This window comes from Lepisma saccharinum, chromosome 9 (genome assembly GCF_977018435.1).
Source record: "Lepisma saccharinum chromosome 9, izLepSacc3.1, whole genome shotgun sequence".
In the NCBI taxonomy this organism is placed as follows: Eukaryota; Metazoa; Arthropoda; class Insecta; order Zygentoma; family Lepismatidae; genus Lepisma; species Lepisma saccharinum.
The window spans coordinates 42093204-42119324 of record NC_139237.1 but is presented as its reverse complement, the minus strand read 5'-3'; the positions used below and the strand labels follow the sequence as shown (position 1 = coordinate 42119324).

The 26121-nt window shown below is 36.2% G+C and overlaps 1 protein-coding gene across 19 annotated transcripts in view; it reads left to right on the top strand.

Moving 5' to 3' along the window:
• LOC145992030 (uncharacterized) overlaps window positions 1–26121 on the top strand; it is a 360413-nt gene that overhangs the window by 142049 nt on the left and 192243 nt on the right. The window contains exons 4-5 of one of the 19 annotated variants that reach the window (XM_083128100.1): window positions 1340–1718; window positions 5550–5677. The exons of 16 other annotated variants lie outside the window; for them this stretch is intronic. In XM_083128100.1, the coding sequence (XP_082984226.1) occupies window positions 1340–1670 (331 nt within the window). In that variant the 3' untranslated portion in view covers window positions 1671–1718; window positions 5550–5677. Of the gene's footprint in view, window positions 1–1339; window positions 1719–5549; window positions 5678–9606; window positions 10748–26121 lie in introns of those variants that run through there. 2 more of the 19 variants (XR_014442121.1, XM_083128104.1) reach the window with 2 other exon arrangements.

The window sequence follows — 26121 nt, the reverse complement described above, 5'->3', positions numbered from 1 at the left end:
GACCCACATCCATGCTTCACAGTCGGCAAGAAGCAGTCAGGATGAAACGCATCTCGTGGCGTTCTCCACACATAAACGCACCCGGTGGTCTGAAATAACGTGAATGTTGATTCATCAGACCAGATGACTTGTTGCCACTGCCGTGGGGACTAAATTCTGTGAGCTCTGCACCATTGGCGTCGCTTGACAGCATTACGTGATGTCACCAACGGCTAACGAATTGCCACTCTGCCATGAATGTTTGCAGCATGGAGTTCCCTTTTGACAGTTTTGGTTGAAATGGGGTCCTGGAGATGCTTGTTCATTTCAGATGTTATCTCAGATAACGATTGCTTGTGCTTTCGGGCCACTATGCGCTTCAACACCCTCCTATCCCGAGCAGCAAGCTTTGTCTTTCGTCCACTGTTGTGCTATGAAGACGCCATCTTACCTGGTCTTGTGTACGCTGTCATAACGGCTGATACTGTGTTCCTTGCACAATCCTTGCACAATCCATAGGGTTTACGGTTTCCATCACCGTGGCTCCAGCTGAACGTGCTCCAACAATCATGCCTCTTTGTAACTCTGTCAGGTCTGACATTGCAGCGTCTCTTGAGAGCGTACGATAGACGCATGCACCACCAATGACTACAGTTGACAGACTAATACCTTCCCCTTTACGGCCACTAGGTGGCAGACTTCAGTGCCAGGTGGTGCTGCTGTACTACCGGTGTGAAATGTGGCATACTTTTTCACAGGTGTTCGTATTATTTTGTCCCCCATCTGTACATATTTTTGTTTAATAAACTGTACCACATACTATATATTCCTACTAAAGTTGCCTTTGTACGTTACTTTGTAATACATACTTAAAGAGATGCCTGTTTTTATGAATAAATTTACTGTACAGTACTTCTTTTTTGCAAATAAACATGTACAGTTCGATTATCCGAACAAACCAGTTTTCCGAACACCCATGTCCCCCAATTACTTCGGATAATCGACGCTCTACCGTACTTCGAATTGATCTTGGCCCTAGAGTGGTCACCCTGAATTAAAACAACGTTCTCTCACTAGGCTTGTCGAAAAACATGTTTCATTGTGTGTGTAGGAGTTAACGTTGGTCGTAATCCAGAGCAGCTAACCTGTGTTACCGAGTCTCAGTGCAACACTATACAAAACCAGATGTCGCAGGTTCAAATCCTGGGTAAGGCATGATTGTATCATTGTGTTCCTCTCATCATCATTTCACCTGTTTATCATTCATCTTCATCATCATGATTAACCCAACAAGCATAAAATAACTAAAGTAGAAATCCATTGCAATGGATACAAGTGTATCTCACTATTTTATTTCCAGCTCGTTCACTGCATCCGATGCCCTTATTCTGGATGAGAATCTGATCAACTTGATGGTAGATGAACAGACCGGAGGTGGAAAGATCTGCTGTTTCTGCTCGAAGCATTTTGACAATTCATTTCTACTTGCGTTACACATGAAGCAGCATGCAGATGTAAAGTACTACAAGTGTACAGTGTGCATGCGTCAATTCACTCTGAAGGGCAATTTGAAACGACACATGAAAGTTCACACCTCAGATAGACCATTTTATTGTAAATGTGGAAAAACTTTTGATTCAGAAGAGAAATTAAAGAAACATAGTGTGCTGCATAAAATATTGAAGAATTGAATTGTAGATGTCAACTCCTACCAGAGAAATGGCAGTTTCAAAACCAAAGTGAGTTGTCTTTTTTTCTCTACTAATTGATTGCTTGTTAAGGTTGTTAAGTACAATTAAGCTATGTGCAGGAACAAATCACATAACAATTAAAGTTTGTGTAGCAATAACATTGAGAATACAAGTGTCATATTAATAATTGTATCAATATTGTGCACTTTAACTTTTTATCAGATAATATATGCTTTCCTTTACCAACAAACTATGAATTAGTGGTAAAATAAGTGCAGTGGAACCTTGCTTTTAATTAGAACTTAAAATCTAGGGAACTGGAAAATTTGAGAATGCAATATCACTGTTCCATTGTACAGGATGTCCATAAATTATCTTTACAACTTAAGACTTTAATAACTTGAAAACTATACTAGATAGTGACAAACGGTGTTCAACATGTGACAAGAAAACTCAATACAGTTTTTTTTTTTTTCCAGGTGACGCAGATTTGACGAAAAATGTGGACGCCACAGGGAAAAGCTCAGTGTGTATCCTGGTTTATAGAGACGAAATCCGATACCAAAGTGCAACGAAACTTTTGGACACAGTATGGAAGGGAACCACCATTTGGGCTTGGCATACGTCATTCATGGAAACTGGTAGTGGTCTCCATAAACAGGGGGTGGGTCAATCATCTGTGTCAGATGCCAACGTGGACAGGGTGCGGCAGGCGTTTGCAAGGAGTCCGACAAAATCAGTGTGTACGGCAGCCAGAGAGTTGGCAATGCCACGAGCAACAGTACACAATGTCTTGCATAAGAGGTTACGTCTGTATGCCTACAAGGTGCAGCTGCTGCAGACACTTGGGTATTGGACTTCGTCTCTATAAACCAGGATACACACTGAGCTTTTTTCTGTGGCGTCCACATTTTTCGTCAAATCTGCATCACCTGGAAAGTAAAAAAAACTTTATGAGTTTTCTTGTCACATGTTGAAAACCATTTGTCATTATCTAGTATAGTTTTCAAGTTATTCAAGTCTAAAGTTGGAAAGATAATTTATGGACACCCTGTATTTCAGAATGAAAATATTTGGTGCATGCACATGGACATGTGTAAGGGGGGAGGGGCAATGTCCCCCCTGGGAAAAATACCATGCTTGCCTCTCCTTGGAAGAAATCCTGCGAGTGTCCATGTGCATGCATAGCTGGTGCCATAGATTTACCACCTGGGTGACAGAATCTTGACTGGTCTAATCACAAACACCAATGAAAAGGTTCTGGGCTTGAGTCTCAGTCAAGTTAATACTTTGCAATTGTGTTTTTTTAAATATTTTTTTAAATATATATATCTTTATATATATATATATATATATATATATAATTTGTCGAATTATCATGGATCCTCATCATCTCGATGAACGTAGGTAGGAAAGTGATGTAAAATATCCAAACGCAAACATACAGACAAACCAAACCAAAAAACACTATATGTGCTACCTTATTGGCCAAGTGCTGTTGGTGGACAATTCACAATCTTGTTACCAAAGGTTGGAGGTTCAGGTCTGGCCTTTACATGAGTGTTTTCTGTGAATGGTTCTTCATCAATTTCATCCATATCTTCATCACAATTAGCCAACAATGGCAGGATAGTGACACACATACAAAAACTTACCATTAATTCTTTGATAGATCATTGACAGACCAATTGTTGTAACGTCTTCCTTATTTAGCAATGGCATTATTTATAGTCATTCAATTTATATGCTAATTTCATTGCAAATGATCATAAGAGGTAGGTAGGTAAAGTTTCCCATACACATTGCACTGTGCCGTGAAGGCACATGTAACGGGGATGTGGAGATAGAGCTCCACACATTCTTATGGCCGCGTGCACCAACGCCGATTATTTCGAAGTTCAGATGAACGAGATCAATTGTAATCCACTCTAAATGAACTTGGTTTAAAGATTTACATTGCACCAACGAAAAACGAGGTTCAGGAGATTCCGTTCAACTGATCCGAGATTAATTTGTAAGGCTATACCTGATTGGTTGGCTAAAACAAATGACAATCAAGAACCCAATAGAGTAATGTGATGTGTTAAAGTGTCAACATGTAGGAGAAGAAAATAATTCGGGCTGCAAATTTCTATGAATTTGAGTGATGTACTCATCAACCTTGTCAATATGTACAAGGATGTAGTGGAGTGTAAAAAAATAATAATATTAAAAAAGAACTGACGGTACAACACAAAAGAGAAGGAGAAAGCATGGAACCTTCTTGTACGGGACTTTAATGCCTTACCGAATGCATTCGAATTTGAGAACAGCGTATGCTAAACCTCGCCCGCTCAAATAAAGATATATTATTATTATTTCTATTATTACTGTACTGTGGTAAGTATTTGAATTTTTCATTTCTTAATTCTTATGTATTTATATTGTCGTGTCGTGTAAATAGCCAGTAACATGTATTTTCGTAAATTTATACAATCACATTTCCAACACCATGTAGCAATATCGTAAACATTGCTGTGTTATAATTTACCTTGCACGTAATATATGACATTTATATATGTTTTGTGTTCTGGGATAGAAAGTACAGTATTTATAAACATTACGACTTTGCACCACAGAACCACATTATTATTATTATTTTGGCAGTTTTTAGTTTACATATATAGTTCTCGAATTATCAGCATTGTACATCCAACATCTCTAACGTTTGCACGCCCTCGACATCACTTTCCGCTCTTTTTATATTAAAAAACAACTGCCTGCAGTCGAAGCGTCTGTATTGTGAACCAGGATCAGACACCAAAACGGTCGCGAATGGCCGATCAGAAGATAAACTCGTTTTCATGTTCCTAGATCGCGATCAAGTGTTGAACCGTCTTCGTGCAATGGAATTTTCCAGTGATCCTTTCCCGATCCGAGTTTAAAATTTGATCTTCGTTCGTGCACACGGCCATTAGTCATTTGTAAAGAGGATATAATCAACACCATGCACTGACCACCTTTACCCTCAGTTACCAATTTATTTGAGGTTGGGTGAACCCCAGAGCTGCTTGATGCAGGGACAAGGATGAAAAAAATTTGAACTTCGTTGAGTTTTTAATCTGCTTTTATGCATAGGTAGGCTAATTGGCACTGGACCTACAGTTAAAAGTGGGATGGATCCAAACCTCCACTGGATATCGAACCTAGAATTATGATCCTAGATCACCCACCATTACAAAGCTAGTGTCCTACAATCAAATGTCCATCATTGTGGTTGTTGCATCATCTGTTTGATTAGTTTGTCATTCATCTCCTATATTGTAATCAACCCAAGAGGTAGATAAGGGATGTAAAATAATGAAAATATGTCCACAATAATAACATCTTAATGACCAAGCACTTTCAAATTGCTAAAGTGTTTACTTTTTTGTTTTGTTTTTACCAGTTACTTGATGGCTTTGGTTTATTTTACTTTGCTTATCTGATATTTTTGGTTAATAACAAAGATGACGATGAGTGATGAATGACGAATTTGCTGAACAAAGATGAGGATGAGTGATGAATGATGGAAGTTAATGAACAGACACAAAGAACACCCATGCCCAGGGTGGGATTCAAATCTGGGACCCCTGACAGCATAGTGTGGTTTGCTAACCACTCTGCCATGGAGATCAGCTGAACTACTTGAAATTCCAATGAAATCACAATAATGCATGCTGAAGTGACAAATGTTGGGAGTCTGACAAATGACTGTGTGATGTGCAGGTTGCCTGAGTCCATGTTCATTTGTTTATTCAAGCATAATGTAGTAATATTCATCAATAAACACCATCATAAATTACTAACAGAGCAATGCAACACCTGGATATATCTCTTTTTTTTTTTTTTTTCCCCCAGCTATGACATGACTGCAAGTTGTGACACATTGAATAAAAATCTACTAAATTCACATGCTAAGAGGAGAGACAAAGGGAAACACATCTGTCCATGGTGCTCCAAGCCCTTTGCCTTCAATTCTCATCTGACGAGACATCTACTATTACATACAGGGGAGAAGCCTTTCGTGTGTGACATATGCAAGAGAGGTTTCAAGCAGAAAATTCACCTCGAGGTCCACAAAACTGTCCACAGATCATAAAGAGTTATTTTTACTGTTCTTATTGTAGTAAAAATTTTGTATCAAAGAAATCTTGAAAATCATATTTTATTCCATCAATCAAAAATGTAGAAGAAGGGGTGATTCCTTATAATCTTGAAGGTCGTAAATATGTTACAAATGTTTTGAAAATCAACATGCTTTTTCCCCAGAGCAAAATTCTAACAGTTGTTATTTTTTTAATGTAGCCTGACATGTACTGTCATTGCTAGCTAGGATGCCACTTACTGAAGAAAATAATAAATATCCGATTATAAATCCCCACAGTTATTGCAAAACATCATATGTAGGAGTTCCTACATTGTAACATTTCTCTTTATTTTATGGTATTTATTAGGTATGGCATAGATTGGTATATAATAGACGTATCTGTGCATTAGTAACAGAGCTGATTATATTACTGATCTGATGTTTCTGTCTGTAATTTAGTATAAAATCTATCATTTTGTTATATTTTGATTAATATGTATCAAAGTGAAATTTATGTACATTTTTTTTAGAAAGTAGATGTCCAAATACTGTATATTTTCTTAGGAATACTTGGTACAGTCACCAGTTTACAATAATTTCAGTGCTGATGTGAATAAACAAGTCTGAAATAATACTGATATTTGAAAATTTCCAATAATTCAAAGTATTTCAGAATTTATAAATTTTAATGTATACATCTTTCCATTGAAAGTATATCATGGCAAGCTACCATATTTTTGTGTTATAATACTAATAATAATTGCACAGAATCTACATCTTCCCACAATGTTGTAAAAATAATGAATATTATACATTTTGCATAGTTTTCAGGACATTTAGACTCGGTCAAAGTGTTGCCTGACACTGGTATTAGTGATTAAATTACAATCAATAGTTTTTAATATTGATCTTGGCATTGTCTCAGCCCTAAAATAAACCCTGAAAAAAATTTAAATTTATATCAGTTTTCGCTGTTTATAATATACTGCTGGACAAAAAAAAAAAACGGACACTTGCATTTTTTGTGATAACGCAATGGGTCGATAAAAGCTCTGGTACAAGGGCTAACTAAATGTTGCAGAAACTGAATTAAGTACGAATGCATAAACAAAGTCCGAGCCTATGAATGGTGCATATGGTACTATATGATCTGCCGAACATTCTGTAATATACCTGCGAGCTGTTATTGCAATTCAGATGTCAAATATTAAAGTGTCCGGTTTTCATTGTCCAGCAGTATATATTTTTTTTGTCTTTATCAATATCAGCAGCGTTTCGATATTGTTCCATCCGTAGTATTGTGGAACAATGTACATGTTAAGCACGTTCTATCATGAATGTAAATTATTAACAAGTCAAAATTATTCACTGGTTACATGTTCATGCAGTAATATGTTGCATTCTACTTCTGTTATTTATTTGTATATTATAGTAGATATCTGGAATTTGTTTCAAATTATAATCGCTGGTGCTTATCCAAGATTCCAGTGTACAAAAGGCTCTTGGGTATCTGGGAATTTTGGGTAGCCTGAGAAATATGTAAAATGCACAGTTTCATTCATTCATTCTGTGCCAATGTTTAATACCAGAAATGAGTTTAATGATTCAATATTTTCGACACCTCAGAAGAAAAACTTTTGTACAATGATATTGTATTGTTAATACTTAATTTCCAACATTTTAAAATTATACTGAAACTTGAAATTACTTCAATCATTCAAAGTGATATACTCAGCCTTAGATAACATGTGCTGTGTGCTTTTACAAAATTTGTTCAAGTGAAATATGTTGCAAGTAAACTATAGAAATCAACCTTGTTCACGTGGTTTAAAAAAATGAATAATTATATAGTTATGTTAGGTGATAAGTGTTTTTAAAGCTATATCCTGATATTTTGTATATGCTTGGAGAGTTTAAGATTGTATTAATACTTGTGTATTCTGATATATTTTTTAAATAAATATTTGTGCACACAGTGTAATAAATTAACACAATCTTTAGTGTTACCCTCATGTAAATCCTTGTTATGCATAAAGATATTGTGTGTTATCCCCTCTTTTCTTTTTAATGTACAAGGGTGTACCCCCCAAAAAACTGATTTTTTTAAAAGCTTTATAGATATATATAATACAAAACAACCTTATCACCTTCAAAGTACTCTACATGACACTTAATACATTTATCCAATCTGTGATTCCATTCTTGGAAACACTTTTTAAACTCCTGTTGTGATGGCTGACAGCTCCTTCCTCGTTTTTTTCTTCACCTCTTCTACGTCGTAAAATCTCTGTCCCTTCATGTCCCTCTTCATTCGGGAAAACAAAAAAAAAGTCGCTCGGAGCGAGGTCAGGTGAGTAAGGGGTGTGGGGGCAAGAGAGATTTTTGCCAAAAACTCTCCACTCAACACTCTTTTTGCTGGTCACTCAGATTCCGAGGCACAAATTTTGCAGCGACACTACTAATTCCCAAATCTTCCGTTAAAATTATCTGAACTGGTCTCCAAGATAGTCCAGATAACGTCCCCAACTCTTCAATGGTCCGTGATCGGTCTTCGAGCACAAGTTCACGAATTTTGTCGACATTTTCGTCCGTTTTGGAAGTTGATGGACGTCCAGAACGAGGTTTGTCATCAATCGACATGTCACCTTTTTTGAAGTGAGAAAACCACTCGTACACTTGAGTTTACCCCATAGCGCTGTCATTGTAAGCTGTGTTCAACATCACAACAGTTTTTGCGGCATTTCCCCTGAGCAGGAAACAAAATTTCACAGCCGCACGCTGTTCTCTTACATCGACCATCACAAAAAACAAGGTGCGAGCGAAAGTGCTTTTACGAAAAAATCACCGTGACCATAGACAACCTTCCCTGGCGAAGCCACTGGGTGCACTGAACTCACAACGAGTTGCTCAACGCTTGCCTAGCGGGAAAAATTTGTACTACGGAAGCTCCGCCCAGCGCAGCGCTATTCCATTTTTTTTTTTTTATTTTTTTTTTAAGGTACCCCTTCGTATGCTAGGTGACTGAAGGTACAAGCATGAAACAATGTCAATGTGACTGAGAAAACTATGCACCTCTGCTTTACACTAATTAGCAGAAAGATGTATGTTACCAGTTACTACATTTGACTGAATTCCAGTTGCTGTGGTTTTAAATTTGATGAATCCTCAAAAATCTATCACTCACATTAACTGTAGACACACACACGCACACATACACACACACACACACACACTTGTCAATGTAAATATATGTAACTGTTGTAAGACTGTACTTAACACTGGAAAAAATGGAGTCCAATTTCATACAACTACTATGCATTTATTGCTACTTCATCTCAGCTTGTCAAGATCTTTCTTTATTGTAGCCATTGTTTAGCTGGATGGTTAGCATCACCTTTGGTGTGAGTGGTTGTGTGTAATCTCCAGTTGGAGCTCCAAAATTTCAGTGTTGACTCAAGATTGTGAGGACAGCGGGGAAGCAATTGTAGCAGAGTCTACTCTCAAAAGAAAGAAAATAGCGACAATGGGACTCAATGGGTGAAATTCCATTTGGTAGGCATTAACCTCAAAGGGCTCTCTCTGTTCCTTGGTATTTATTATTATTGTTAGTTTTAGCTCTCTTCTTATGAGACAAATTTTAAGCCAACTGAAAGTGGTTTGTCAACCTGCAGTTACATAAACTGTTAATACACTAGTATATAGTTTTTATGAGACCGGTTCATTAAATAAGGTAACAATACCTCTTATTTATTGAACAGGTCCCCCACTTTTTTTGTTTTATTTTTTAATTCAGCAGCCACGCAAAAATGACAAATGTCTTATTTTCAGCTCACGTGCAGCTGCACATACTACTACACTGGATGACAGCCGGATGAATTTGGCAACCTCGAAGCAGTCTGGAGGGAAGCTTGCATGTTCTTGGTGCAGCAAACTTTTCATCTCATGTTCTCAGCTAGCGAGGCACATTAGAGTCCACACTGGAGAGAAACCCTTTAAATGCCCAACGTGTGGCAAGGGTTTCAGACAGAAGCCCCACCTTGAAAGGCACAAGCTGACTCACACTCTTCAGAAACCATTTTGTTGTACCGACTGTGGGAAATCATTTGCAGATAGCACTAATTTGAAACAGCATGTGCTTATTTGCTCCAGTAGATAATTAAATGTTGTTAATGATTGTATATTATTGGTTTGTATTACAGTACTTTGGTCTCTCTCACATTCTGCCTCCACCTCTCTCTGTCTCCTATACTCAGGGTTGTCAAGTTCTTTTACTAAACTTGCATCCATCCTTTCTTTTCTTTTTAACTTGCACCCTCATGTGGAACATTTTCTTCAGTTATTTGTTCCACATAGTCCAATCAAGTAAATTACCATGCCTTCACAAACCTTTCTATATCCAGTGCTTCTTTCATTACTTCTTATTCCTTATTCATTGGCGCATGAATCCTTCTGACCACTTCTTTCATCTCAGTTGCTGTCAAAAAAAGCACTTCCATGACATCCATATGTGATGGCAATCATATTAGAATTCTACATATGTTTATGTTTGCTTTCCTAGGTAGAGGACAAGATTTTTAGCAGTTTGCCCAGACACAAATATTCTCTGAAATTGTATGTCATGCTGTAAAACGTAAAAATGCAAATGTAAATTATTATTCATATAGGATGACTAAGTGTAAATCTATTAGGTGATGTGGTGAATTTTCTTAGCATTTAATTTAACAGAGTGTCGATAAAATTTACTTTTGGTTGTTGGATGTAATGCAAAAAAAAATGAAGCTGGCGTTCAATTCATTACAGATAAATATTTTCATTACAGATAAATATTAACAACTGATACTTCAGTGGCATGCCATAATCCAATCCCATTCTGTACATTTTCCATTTATGGAGAACCGTGAGCAAATTTGTATGGAACTTAGATTGGTATCCATTTGTATTTTGTACACCATAAACAAAATTAAATAAATTTAACAGGATAACTAGTTTCTTTTTTTTCCTTCAACATTTTCACTTATACGTGTGCAAGTTGTGTTTAAGGCAAAAGGTGGAAACCATATCAGATTGGTAGTGTAAAGTATAAGTTCACATTTAATTACTGCTAAATCTTCTGAAGTCTGAACATGGTTTTGGGAGTTGCTACACTGAGTCCAGTTATGGCATCATCTGACTGCTACTTAAGAGAACTGGGGTGAGAGATATAAGATTGGAATTTTTCCAACCTTTTTCCTGCTTGGAGTGGATCAAGGGTTCACCCAGACTATAATAAATGGGTACCTTTTGGGGGTTAAAGGTGACCAGATCATGATGCTGATCACATCACCTAAAAAAAGAATTGCCAAGATGGTGAATCTGTGGAGCCATACCTTTACATCCCACCATGTGCTACGGGATCTTTACCTTATGTGGGTAAGCTTTCGGTTATATGCTATTATACACAAAACAATCCCACTCATTAGTTAAATAATGCTGACAAAAGACACTGTTTTAATGAATGTGGCTCTGCATCTTTGCTAACAACAAATAATGTTTACATATGTTAAGGCACTCATCAGCTTCCACAATGGCTTAGTGGTAACATTGTCACCTTGTAATCAAAGAGTTGTTGTTGGAATCCCAGTGGAGGCAAATAGTGGTTCAGATCCCACTTTAAACTGTAGTTCCAGTCCCAATTAGCGTATATGTGCACAAAGTTGATTTATTAAAACAAACTTTGACCTTAAAAACTTTTAAACACTATATACTCTACTACATCTAAATTATCATTCCAAGAAGACCAGTACAGCTTACTATCGAGTACGGAAAACATAATTTGATTGGGGGTGAATAAGACTGGTGTTATGTGGGACACATTTGTAAAACTGCTTTTTCACTAGAAGCATGCTTGAGGGGATTAGATACAGTTTCAATTAAGATGCACATTTATTTCAATTCTGCTGTGTGTGTGTGAGAGAGAGTGAGAGAGAGAGAGAGAGTATGAGTGAGTGAGTGAGAGAGAGAGAGAGAGAGAGTATGAGTGAGAGAGAGAGAGAGAGAGAGAGAGAGCACGAGTGTGAAGATAGAAAAGAGACAACTGTGAGTTCTAGATTTTGCATATCTCCTCACATTGCAGTTGTAAACTGATCTTTAAGTCAATCATTAAGCTCGATGAACGTCATTAAAATATCATTAATTATTGTTTTTTGACTCCCATGTATTTCTTGCTCTCTCTTCAACAATTTTTTTCACTAATCAGAGCAGTTCCAGCATATCTTGTAAAGACAAATTATTGTACTTTTCCTTTTCTTATTGTCTGTGTGCAGTTGTCTTAAATAACATATTCCTGGTGTACCAAAAAAAGTAATACTAGGTATACATATGGGCATATGTGTAAAATTTCGACCATGTGGATCTCCCTCCTCTTCGAGTCCTTGCACTTCGTGAAGGAGACCGTATCTTTCTCCCTGAAGGACCATTATAATCAATAGTTATAATATGCAATAACAATAACACAAGTAGGAAGTGAAAGTTTTGGAAAGTACGTGCAACACAGACACAAATGCTAACTGAACAAGACTAAACAAACTGACTGGGAGTTAACATGTTTGATTCACCTTAAGCCAAAGTAAGAAACCTGTAGTTTGCAGTTCATATGTTAAAATTTGAAGTGCAGATGAAATATTTTTTGAATTATTATAGTTAACTGCAAAATAGTAATTTAATTTTGTATTATTATTTTTTAATAGCTACCACTGTTGTGGTTATGCCTTGTCCTCTGTTTCAGTTGATATGTACACATTTTTTTTTTTATAATCATCTTACTTTCAGCTTTGGGAATGTCGCAAATGCTTCTCTACCGGGTGCAAAGTTGGTTAAACAGTTGACTGTGAATCGAAATAGAAGCCAACATGTTTGTTCTTGGTGCCAGAAGCAATTCATCTCCTCCTCTCAGCTAGGGAGACATGTAAGGGTCCACACAGGGGAGAAGCCCTACAAGTGCCCCATATGCAACAGGGGCTTCCGGCAGAAGCCTCACTTGAAGGGCCACATGCTGGTTCACTCTCCAGAGAAACCATTTTATTGCACCCGATGTGGAAAATCCTTTGCCAACGAGAAGGTCTTCAAAGATCATTCGTGGATTCACACCGTGACTCGCAAAAAAGTCAAATAAAGGTAAACAGAGCATTTATTCTGTAAGAGTTGTTGCAGCCTATTCTCATGTCAATAATGGTATATGTATCAGTAAACAAATTATTTGTTTTGGTTACTTTATATTACTTCCAGGTTGTGTCAACAAAAAAGTTTTGGAGGGTTTTGACTCGCATACTATTGTTACTATTATTATTATTTGAGGATGAAAATTCCTAACATCCCAGTACCAAATAATAACGATCCCACATATCTTTATTTGTTTTTTTAAAAAAATTGACATGTGTGATAACATTTTCCCAGCCACTTACATTGCAAACTCGAATTAGCTTTCTTATTCGCATAAGAGCACTGTATATACTATTCGAAGGGTTGAGAGGTTTAAGGAAAAAATAATAATTTCAACACAATGCAGTTAGCAGTTTACATAACAATTCTACTACATCTGTGGTTAATAAAATAAGTGTTTGGAATACATAAAGAAGTTTACAAAGAAGGCTAATTTTACATGTAAAATAATAGTACTGATACTACTATTTCACAGATTGTAGTGGAGGTTGAACCCTCAATCCTCTCCTCTTGGCATGTCCTTGATATTTACGACATTGAGGATGAATGATGAACTATAGAAATAGATGATGGAGTAAATACAACGAAATGTCCACATCTACTCAAGGAACGAATTAGATTCCTCCAGGAAATGAGATTGTGTCAGCACTGACAAGCTGGAAGGTGGTACTTTGTATTTTGGAGTTGTTTAACCAACAATGAATGTGTCCTTTGGGTTCTCTGTACTTAACCTTAACAAGCAGGGCTATATATGGATTCTGGCTGACTGTACATTTAGGTACACACAGGAGATGTTCTGCGTAGAAATGTAATTGAAAAATGCAGGCTTAACCAGAATGCCATCCGAGGTCTCTGGCATACCGTGCCTTTGCTTTACCAACTGAGCTACGTCCACTGATTTACCTGAGTGTGTATTGTCTCACTGCATGATACTGCAGTGGCATCCAAGGTCTTTCTGTAACAACAAGTATTTTTTCATCAAGTATAGTATTCTAGTATTGCTAAAACCAATTAAACCAATGTGCACTTGTGGTTTCACTGCATTATATACATATATATTGTAGTACATGTAGTGGATACTGAATTCGTCAATATATTTTTAAATAATTATTACATGTACTTATTGCTGCTGTATGATATATGTTATATTATTTCATCTAATGCAACCCTCCTTTAGAATTGAGCTTATTTGCAAATGTCAGTATTAGCATAAATAATATGTTCTGGTACATTCAGAAAGCCTGTGAAGAAATCTTATTTCTTCACTGTCACATTTAGTCATAGTGAACACTGTGATTAAAAAATATTAATTTATGTCTTACTATAAAGCCTAATATAGTTATTTTGGATGTAGCTTTGTTAGCACTGCAAATTTCTTGACAACCCATAAAGTAGAAAATTTGCTCATGTCTTTTTAATGGTGAAGTTACCAGAAAATCTCTTAAAAAATAATTTTGAGTTGAAAAATGTTATGAAAACTTTTTTTTTCATTTCCTATGTATGACACACTTTAAATTCTATGTATAAAATAAAACTGTTTTCATATTGAACCTGAATTGTACTTCTCAGTCTTATTTAACATTTTATATCACAAATCTCGCATATACACAATTTTTTATTAATATTGAAGTTCACATATGTTATTGTTAGATATATTTTTGCTCTTAAATGGAGTATCTTTGTGTAATATATACTTTAATATTGTGAAGTCCCTTCGTAGGCTTTGAGTTGTGAAAAACCCTGCAGATGTATTCTGTTCGTGTGGGTGTATTAATGAACAGTGGAACAGGGTTGCACATAGTTAGGAGAGAACACATTGTTTACTACCTCCCTTCCTGTGTGTTTTATGAAATATTGTAATGGATTATTAAAATGTCATTAAATATTCTATGTTGGTAATGTATCTGCGTTACCTACAGCTAGCCACACATGATGGCCAATGGCTGTGGAGGCAGAGTGAGAAACACTACTAAGGGAGACAGGCCAACATCATTGCCAGAATTCCTGATGGCCATGTCTTTGAAAGGAGCTGAAGTACAAGGAACAAAAGTGGCTGTCATAGTCATGTGACAGGTTCATCGGCCATCATATGTGGCAAGCTTGTTTGAAGTTTGAGTTGGCGTTTTAGTCCACTTTATGCACAGTAAGGCTAATCGGGACTGGACCTACAGTTTAAAGTGGGATCCGAACCACTATGTGCTGGCCCCCATGGCAGAGTGGTTAGCACATCATGCTATGACACTAGGGGTCCTGGGTTCGAATCCCGCTCTGGGCATGGATGTTTGTGAGTGTCCATTCATCAATTTCATAATGTCATCACTCATTCCCATCTTCGCAAATTAGCCAAAAGTGGCACGAAAGCAAAGTAAAATAATATTTAAACTAAATCAACCAAATCACTATGTACTTCCACCAGGTATCGAACCCAGGACCCCTTGATTACAAGACAACAATGTTACCACTACGCCATCCCGGAGGCTGATATGTGGCAAGCTGTATAGGTTTACAGCATACATGAAGAATGCTTTCCACTCTACCAAAAGCAGGGGCGAAGAATAAGCAATGTTTCATTTTTGCAAGCTTTGACAATAACCAATCTGCTAAATGCCTTCTTCGTTGACAGAGACATAAGTCTAGTAGACTTGCAATGATCATACATTATCCTTCTGCCTAGTGTTATTAGCATGCAAGTATTTGGTGTGTAGTTTCAAGTTGTGTAGTGTAGTTCTGTTGTTTGATGCAATAATACACTTTATTATTCCTTACTTTAATGTATCAATGTGTATTGCATATGTTATCAGAAAATAAAACAGGACATTATTTTATTTTCAGTTCCTTTGATTCTTCAAGCGCTGTCACTCTGGCTGAAAATCTGATAAGTATGCTGAGTCAGTGCAGTAGAAAGTATAACTGTTCCTGGTGTTCAAAGCCCTTTGTTGCACCTTCAGACCTTAAAAGACATATTCGCAAACATACTGGAGAGAAGCCATATAAATGCACCTTGTGCGACTCCCATTTCAAACAGAAGGCTCATCTGAAGACTCACATGCAGGTTCACAGCCCAGAGAGGCCTTTTTTCTGCCCTCAGTGCAAGAGAAGCTTCGCCTATGAGAGCCGTTACAAGAATCATATGCTGATGCATGTTCCTAAGAAGTTTTAAATACATATATTTCAAGAGTGAGAGATATACATACTAGATAAAGTGAATGTTTGAATATTGCATGTACACAAAGGAATCTTATGGAATTTGTGTATACTTTATTACATAGTAAATACAAAAGAAAATGATGTAGAGAGAGTTTCCATCTAGTTGAAAAGCCTGGAACAGTCATGGAAAATTCACAATTTTTTAAAAATGTTCAGAAATGTAGAGGTTACGAAATATGATTGCAATTCATGCATGAATATGGAGTTTTTGAATATATGTAAATTCTACTTTCTTATGGCAGATGTTCCTATGTTAGAAGAGTTGTGTATCTTGCAACTGAAGGGTGTTTTCTTTTCCACTCTTAAACTATCATCTGATTACCATGCAAGAGACCTGGGTTCGTTCCCCGGGCATGGGAACCAGGATTTTTTCCACTTGTTCAAGTGACTCCAGTGTGCACCCAGCATCATATAATGTGGGTACCTGGAGGAAACGGGGGTAAAGGCAGCGAGGGTTATGGAGCTGATCACATCAGCCCCACCTTCAGCCGTGACCAAGAAATTGTGGGGCTTGAACTGCACACACCCTATATTCCTTCATAGTGTGGTGCAAAGCACTGGGGAGTGCTTTACTCTTAAACTATACTGTAAATTGAGTTACAGTTAGGTTAACCATTATGAAATGGTCTGGAGATTTCTGTGGAAGAGTCATATAATTTATTTTGGAAAATGATTAAAAGTTTAATAGATGTAATGAAAAATCATGTCTTTACGTGTTTTTAGCACCCAGTAGTTTTTGGTGTGTGAACCCTTCACACCTCAATTTCCTCCTCCTATTATTTTCTCCACGTGGCAAAGGGCATGAATTTTCTCTGCATAGATCATATTTTCAACATGGTCCAAAAAAAAAAAATGAGGATACAGAGGGTGTAATGGCTGAAGTGCTCCTTTGTAGCCAACCTTTGGTACGAGCGGTCCCAGGTTCGATTCCCAGTGGTACCCCAAAATATTTCAACGTTGGCCCAGTATCGTAAGGATAATTGGGGAGCTACGTGAAAAGTAGTAGTAGTGGATACATTTAAACATACAAGTCCAGTTGTAATACAATACATGTTCCAAGTTAATGGAAATTTCGCATTTTACAAATTTCAGGGTATCTGAACTTTGAAAATGTTTGTTCAGTATTTACATTTGGATACTTGAGCTCTGGATAAAGTTGGCCAGTATTAGTAACTGGATTGGGATAGTTACTTTCTATTACCATACCACTATTGCGGCATTTCACGAAAAGTGGTCCTACTCCATGTAAAATACAAAATGAATTAATCTGAAAATTATTAAAGTTTTTAATTGCATTTAGGTTCAATTGTTTGTGAATGCATACAATTTGTATATTTCACCAACAAAAATTATTTGCATCTGTAACCTATATGCTTCACAGACAAATGAAGTTACATTTTGCTACATTTTTGAAGTGTCACACCTGTAACACATTTTCATTGATGTTTTTCATGCATTCCGGCTATGTTATCATACTCATTTTTTTTTTGGGGGGGGGGTTAGCAGATACCACTAAGTACTTCATAATTCTATGAAATCAGTTCTTTATGAATATTTTAATCCAATCTCATGTCTAGAACCTTACATTTTGTGTGTGAAATGTCACACATGTAAAGCTGAAATGTTTCTATTATAGACATCAGTACTGTCCAATTGCAGAAGACTAGACTGGCTTGAGAGAATGAATGTACACACGATAGGGGGGAAAAATAGAACATGCACCAAACAAACTTTAAAGGCTTTAGATCAGTATTGTTTAATTTGTTTTGTTTATCATCACCTGCTTTGTTGCGTTTCTAATAAGTTATAGAACTTGATTTTCCCAGCAACATTACTAATACTCCAATGTTGTTCCAGCAGCAGACTATTTTCACAGAATCTGTTTCCCCTATTCATTCCACAGCTATTTTCACTAGACTTGCCCAGTCAGTGCAGGTGCACTTGCATCAATGGGTATTGACTAAGATGGACTACAGTGGCTCACTCCAAATGTAAAATGCAAGTGGTTCCCAAAACAAGTATGTGTACTTGTATCAAATAAGAAATTGTTATTATGAATTACATTGTAACAGTACTTATTGTTAGGCATCACATTTCCATCCTACATGCTGTGAAGTGCACATTCTCATTTCTCAATGGAAATATACATTTATAGGATAGAGAAATAGAATAAATGATGTATGTAGTTGTAGTTCATTGTGTTAAACCTATTCCTGTCTACCTCAGTATATTCTTGAGAAGTTTCCACAATGATGGAGTTTAAGGAGTTAAATGTTTGTGGTTTTAAGGTGTAAAGTAATGTCTGTGTGTTCCTAGAGACCTTGACTTTTTAATATACCAAGTGTTTCAGAAATAATTTAGGGGTTACAAATATTTATTGCAACTAAACTATTGAACTTGCATTAATAGAACTGGTTCAGAACGAACAAGGAACAAAAACAGTTTTTTTTTTTTTTTACACCAACAAATGTTCAATATGTGCACCACAGTTGACACGGCACACATCGGCACGATAGTCTAGTTCTTGCTACTCTCATGTCAACATGGTCATGTTGATAGTGTAATTGCTGTGATGATACGTTCCCTTACGGTACTAGGTCTGCAATATGATGTGGCATTGGTGGGACGATTTTTCGACACATGTAGCAGCCATTGCACAACAGGAAATGCAACCTGCAGCTGAACTAAACATTGTGAGTGATGTAAGTGTCACTTAGCGACAGGAATGTGAACTCTCAGCTTAACAAAACATACGTGTACAAACTGTTAGAGTTCCTCATTCATTATGTACTGGTTCCATTAACGTAAGTTCAATAGTTTACTTGCAATACATTTTTGTAACTCCTCAATTATTTCTGAGACACCTGGTACTTGTTTTTCCATCTTTGGGGTGCTATTTTCTGATGTAGCATGATTTTTTTTTTAATGCAGTCTGTGCTAAGTACGTATTTGTAGTAACATGATTCATACAATTCTCACAGCTGTAGTAAACTTTGTGGACAAGCAATAATGTAATTAACCCTCAATGAAGCTCCACTTTAGGGGACTCATTTATACAAAATGGACATTTAATTACAATATATACTACCATCGTCATATAAAATGCAGTATGCAGAGGCGAGGCATCCGGTCATCGGGAGATGCAGCGATGACGAAGCAAAATAAAAAAATATTGCATTTTATATATTTTAGAGAAGCAGTAAAAATAATAAGTCGGAATACTTGTATTTGTGCGAAATAAACCAAGCGACAGCATGAAACAGCTCGAAATACGCAAGATATTCACTTCATCTTAGCTCATCAAAATGAAGCCCCAGTACTACCCCTCGCACCGAACCCTCCCGCCAAGTTTCCTATTGAAGGCAATGGTGTTTGTTGGCCTAGCTCATCACAGAATGGTGCGAATCTCTCTGGTATCTGCCAGTGCCGAGAACAGCCGAACGCTTCCGAACAGGCAGACAGGTCCAACGACCTGTACTTTCCCCCACCCTTGAAGGTCTGGGTCATAACAGACCCTTTTTTTAGCCCCATCCCCATGTTTACAGCCACGGCAGGGTTTGTCTGGAGTCATCAAGATTCTTCCAAGTGTCCAGTGGCGTGCTCAAGGAGGGCTGGTGAGAATCATAATTCTGCTTAGGTTCTTCTTACCTTTAAACGCGACAATTGAGATATTTGCATTTCAGTTTCCATCATATTTAGTAATTCTCGTCTTATGTGTTTTTTTAGAATTATGTGTCTTTTGTAGTCGTAAGGTCTGTGGTATGAGCCATTTACATTGAATTGGCAGTGACCTTGTAGTTTACCACAGAAATATTGCCCCCTTCCCCTTGCCTCTCCGTTGAAATATTGACCGTGATGTTTGGCAAATCTTGCGATGACTACGTAAAAATATCACGCTTCGCCACTGACTTTATGGCAAACAAAGAGACACAAGGTGTGATATACACAGTGCTTCATGCCATAATGCTTCTTTCTGGCATGCCTTCACATGAAAGTGTATAAAATTATGTGCCGTTTTGAAACTTAGGGAATGTTCTATAACTTTTCTTTGGTGCATTTTAGTAATCTCTGAGAATTTAATTCAAAACACATGACAAGAATTTGCTGTTGTTCAACTTTGAAAGTAAATATCTTGAGTACCATGTAACATATAGCATCATTTTCAACATATTTTTAGGAAAAAATTAAAAGTTCTGAAGGCTTATTAATTCTGAGAATATGCAATTCTGATTGGAGAGTGGGAACGAGTGGGAATTTTTGTGTACATGCTTATTATAATATGAACTAATCACCATAAAAAATCAACTGCTTACTAATTTGTTTGGCCTTTGGTTGGAACTCCTGTACTGGAATAGTCGCAAGTCTTTAATGAAACTTATATGATAAACCTACAGGAAGGGAGGTAGTAAATGGTTTGTTGGATTTACACTTGGAATAGCATAAGTGACCTTTCACTTCTTCCCTAACTATATAAAACCCTATCCGTTAATATACCTGCAGGAACGCAATACCTCTGCAGAGTTTTTCACAACTCAAGCCTATGCAGGGACTTCACAATATTAAAGTACATATTACACAAAGATACTCTATTTAAAAGTACAAATATACCTAAGAATAGCACATGTGGAAATATAAACACTTCCGTGCATAAAATAACATTTTACAGTGTCAACACATTTGCAAAATCTACTTCCCTAATTTTGTTTCATGTGTTGTAAATGACTTGTTTTGTATTGAAGAGGTTTTCTCGAGCAATCAACCAGGTGATTTCCGAATAGGCTTCCAAGGTTTCGAGAGCTATCCCTGAAGATGAGAGTGATGTTAGCTCTCGAAAGCTTGGAAGCCTATCCAGAAATCACATGGTTGATTGCCCTAGAAAAACTCTTAATATTCGCCTCCAGGAGAGCTTCAAGAATTATTGTTTTGTAAGTTTCTGCAGATACCAATGCATCAACATCACTCCTGATATATTTTCCTTCCAAATATTGTACTATAAGATCATATATGTATCCATATACTATAGAGTGTTATTTTTGCTTGTATTCTTGATCCTAATGTCTTTGTGAGAGATTAGCAAGTAGCATTATGTGTGATGGTTAAAAAATTTATTGTTCTGGATGAACATAAATATTTTTGTGACATTTAATGTATAGTTAATGCAGTTTGTATGCTAAGTGCATTAAGAAAATTTCCTTTATTTATTGTACCTTGAAAATATAATTGAAGAAATTCAATAAATCTTACTTCAATTGTATAAAAATATGGTTACAGTTTCAGGACAGAAGGTTCTGTTATTGATCATTTTAGTGAAATACTTGTAAGAAATTGTAATTTTTGATAATTTTCTTCTCTTGTAATCAATATTGTGTTCAGAAATAAAGCATATCTTATTCTAGTAATGTTATTGAATTAATGAGCTAAAGCTCATTCCAATCATAACACACCTTTTACTGTGCTATTTGTTGCTAGTGTCATATAGGCATGCACAGAACCTCTGATTGGGGGGGGGGGGGCAAAAGCCTTGATGAAAGTTGTCGGGAAAGAAAAATCTCATTTTATCTCACTGTTTTAGTTTTATTGCATGGATGGGTGGAAATAAATATATATATAAATATTTAAAATACATTGCATAATCCATTCATCTGCCCATAACGTGATATAAATTGTCTTAAATGTGTGCACCCCTTTTCCTCTGAACAATTGTTCATGGATTTAAGACAAAACTGTTTTAGCAGCAACAGCCTGAAGTACTTAGTTGTCCTTACTTCTGTCTCTGTTTACAATGTTTACAATACATTGCATAATCCATTCATCTGCCCATAACAAACCAATAGCAAACTAGCAAACGTGATATAAATTGTCTTAAATGTGTGCACCCCTTTTCCTCTGAACAATTGTTCATGGATTTAAGACAAAACTGTTTTAGCAGCAACAGCCTGAAGTACTTAGTTGTCCTTACTTCTGTCTCTGTTTACAATGCATTACAGAAAACAAGAAAATTGTGAGCGAAGCGAGCAAGAAAATTTTTAGATACAAATTTTTGCAAACTGAAAACTATATTAATTTAATGGGGTGCAAAAAAGTCTCGGGATGCCATGGCATTCTCTTTTACATGTTTTTTAAAAATTTAGATTGTGCTCTTGGCCGTCTGGAAGAAATAATGCAAGACGTGAAAATTAATACCATCTTGAGTATCCTTTTGTCCTGCTGCTCTTAGATTCTGCTAGTCTTGCTTTCTTTTACTTCAATGTTTGTTCCCTTTGCCCCCTAGAATTGATTTTCATCCAAGGTTGGGGAAGGGGCGAGCATTGCCGCTCTGTGGTCGTGCCACTGCACCCCCTTCCCGCATAGCTGCTTTGATATTTCATCAGCTTGAAAATACTTCATTTTCTTTAAGTATAATATTGTTTAATAACAGCAATAAGATTCTTCTACACTAAATTTCTAGGTGGAAGTATAATAATATAGAGACATGGACGTCTGGAAGGGAGGGAGGGGGCATGGATGGCCACACCTCCCCTGTAGAAAACTAATGTCAACCTAAAAGTATATATTTCACACGTACAATTTGATTTGTCATAGTAATTTACATTAATTATTATAATGGGGTTGCAGGAATGAGATATTTTCAAATTCAAGTGGTGTTTTTTGAGGGGGCAACACTATTATTGGGGCAATATGCCCCATGGAAAAATACCTTGCTTGTTCCTCTGTGGAAAAAAATCTGCAGATGTCCATGATTAGGGGGGCTATTGACCCCCGTGCGCACGCCTATGCCCTAAACTGAATAACACCACAGACCGTTGCTAGTAAGGCATAATTGTGCTATACGAAACATCAAAATTTCAGTTCAAAAACAATATGAATTCCATCTTCAATTTTGGTATACTGTGAAATGACATTTTGTCTCTGTTACAGTGATTAATACTTCATGTGAAATATGAAGAAATGACTGTGTAATCATGGGGTTCCAGCTTCAATTGCTGATGGAGTCACATTGTGAAGTGTTTGGATTCCACTTTAAACAATGGTCACAGTTCTTAATTGAGCATAAAGAGGACTTAAAACAAAAAAAAAAATATGTTGATATGTTTCATACTGTTATGTTGCATCAGTTGAGAAAATTTATAAATGTACTTCTTCAATATTAATAAGAATCTGTTATAGGTCATGAACATGTACATGAGAACTGTTTCTTGAATTTCCAAGCTAACTCCAGTTTTTACTGGCGGAGTACAACTGAAAAAGAGAAACCAAACTGTTCTCATATTAAGTAGATATTTTTACCTTCTTTAAGATGTAACAGTTTTGCTGCTGTCTCAGCTACTTATCTTAATACCTGAGTGAAGATATTTAAATTAGAACAAGATAAAATTTGTAGTTCCTTGTTGCCTACAGAGTACTGTGTAAGGATTATTGACATTATTGTCTTTCTGTTTTGTATTTGATCTGATGCCTATCAATAGTTATTGTACATTGCTACAGCTTTGCTTTCTAATGTAAGTATATCACCTTAATATTGTTTTAGGGAGGAAATGTGTAAGAAATATTCACATAAGGTTTGAATTTTCTAACATCATAGTGCTTGTGATTTTAGAGAGCTTTTGGTTAAATTTCTAGATATTTATAATCACTTTATCGATCAAGGCTTGGTTATACTATGTACTACTGTCAAGCACAATATTCCAAGAAACATACTTTTCATTTTAGAGCATTTGGTGGTATGCGTCTAGATGTTAGTGTGTGCGTAATATTGGCTTGAAACACGTGTTTCCTTTTATGAATAAAAATATTTATATATACATAAGCTGTATATAGAAACAAACTACATAACTGGGAATAAAATGTAACATTGTTTTATTTTCAGCTGTCCTGTAATGCCAGATGAATATCTTACAAACAAAGTGGCAAGTCAACTAGACAAGAGAAAGTATGTTTGTTCATGGTGTTCAAAGCATTTTCCTTCTCATTATAAATTGGAAAGACACCTGCGGATCCACACAGGAGAAACCCCTTTTAGCTGTCCTATTTGTGGCCGGCGCTTTAAGCGGAAAGATAATTTGAAGAGTCATTCCATGGTTCACAATAATCCTGAAAGACCATTTTACTGTCGTCAGTGTGGGAAATCATTTTCTTCTGAAACAGTCTTGAAGCAACACACCTACCTGCATTCATTACGGGTGGAATTCAGCTGATTATTCTGCAATGTCATTTGCTGACAACTGGCATAAGTTACGTTTGCAAGGAATATTAAAGAAATGTTTGAACAGATTTATGAGTTTTGTTTGTTGATGATACACAATCTAAGTTTGTTTCTCATAAATGTTTATGCATTCAAATTTGCAAGTTAAATTATGTAAAATAGAGAAATTTTTATTCAAAAATTTTCTGCTTTTTTTTAAAAAAACTAAAGTTCTAGAATAGGTATACTACTATTATGTATTTATATCATTGAAATCTTGATGTTTCTTTCAACAATTGCTGCACCGGAAAAAAAAAATATTAGTGCAGAGGAAGCAGTGAGGAACATTGTGCATCCCAAAACATTATGCAAAAAATCTACATTCTGAGTAGTAGCAGTTATTTTTCTTGTTGGTTCGGGGGGGAAGGAGCATTTACTCCGTTCCCCAGGCTTCTCTGTTCCTGCAACTGTTTTTGCATAATAATAATAATAATATCTGACATATCACGATACAATTGCAGGGTGGCTAATCACCGGGAATTTCTTGAATTCTGGGAATTATCCATGAATTATTGGCTCCAGGAATTATGCGTGAATTCTTCTCCGTAGACGTGAAAAATTACAACTTTTATTAATCCAAATCCTATTCAATTTATACATATTTATTAATGCCCTGAGGCAAGTTTTTCACAGTTTAGCTTTTATTTTTATCGAGGAACGAAAAGAAAAGCTTCGTAGAAAATAAAACAAAATACTCTCAATCCATTTGCTTTGGTAGTGTCCTTTGCAGAACAATCTATCTGACATAAGAAAGATTATTGCAAGATAATTTATCTTGAAGTTAATTAGGTAAATTTGAAATTTTTATGCAATTAACAATTTTTCATAGATTACTATATTCTGTAACATGTGTGACTCGAGTTTATAGATGCATTTCTACTCCCGAGTATGTGAAATGGTAAATGTAAACTCCGCACCTTAAATATTTAAAATATATATACCGTTCAATTGGATTGAATTAGAATTTTTGGATACATTTTGAATCACACAGGCCCTTTATATTGCTAATATATATTTGTGTGTGTGTGTGTGTGTGGGTGAGAAGATGGTGAGAGTCAGTAATACTTAAGTCTGAAAAACTCAATATGCTGACCAAGGCAGAAATTTATTTTATTATAAAACATAAACTAAACGTAATGTTTCAACCTTCTAGCAAGTTCTTCTTCAGACTGCACCAAGTACAAATGTAACAAGGTACAAAACAGGACGATATATATACACAAACATTACTCCCCTCCAGACTATTAGAAAGTTGTTCTGGAACATTCTAGGAGGTGGCTTTCCCTTGTTTGTATATATATATATTGTTGCTGGGAAATGATGACCTTCCTTCACAATGAAGGTGTTACATATTTTGTATATATAATGATAATTATATGTAATTATTAATATTAATATTATACTGTGAACGTTACAGTTACCCTTTTTACTATGATCCATTGCGATCACTACACACGCGAGTGTAATGCACGAATATGACACTTCAGAAATCACTTAAAAAAGTAAAAATCACTGAGAGCTCACACAACTGAAAACACTTTTTCGAGAGAGGGAAAAAGTCTAAACAGACCAAAGCAGATCTCTCACTCAAGTAAGGGGAACCTGGCACATGGGTTAGATTCCCCCAAACAATCAAATGAGTTATGGCCCACGTGAACTGATAAGACGTGAATGACTCAAGCAAGGCATGTCATATT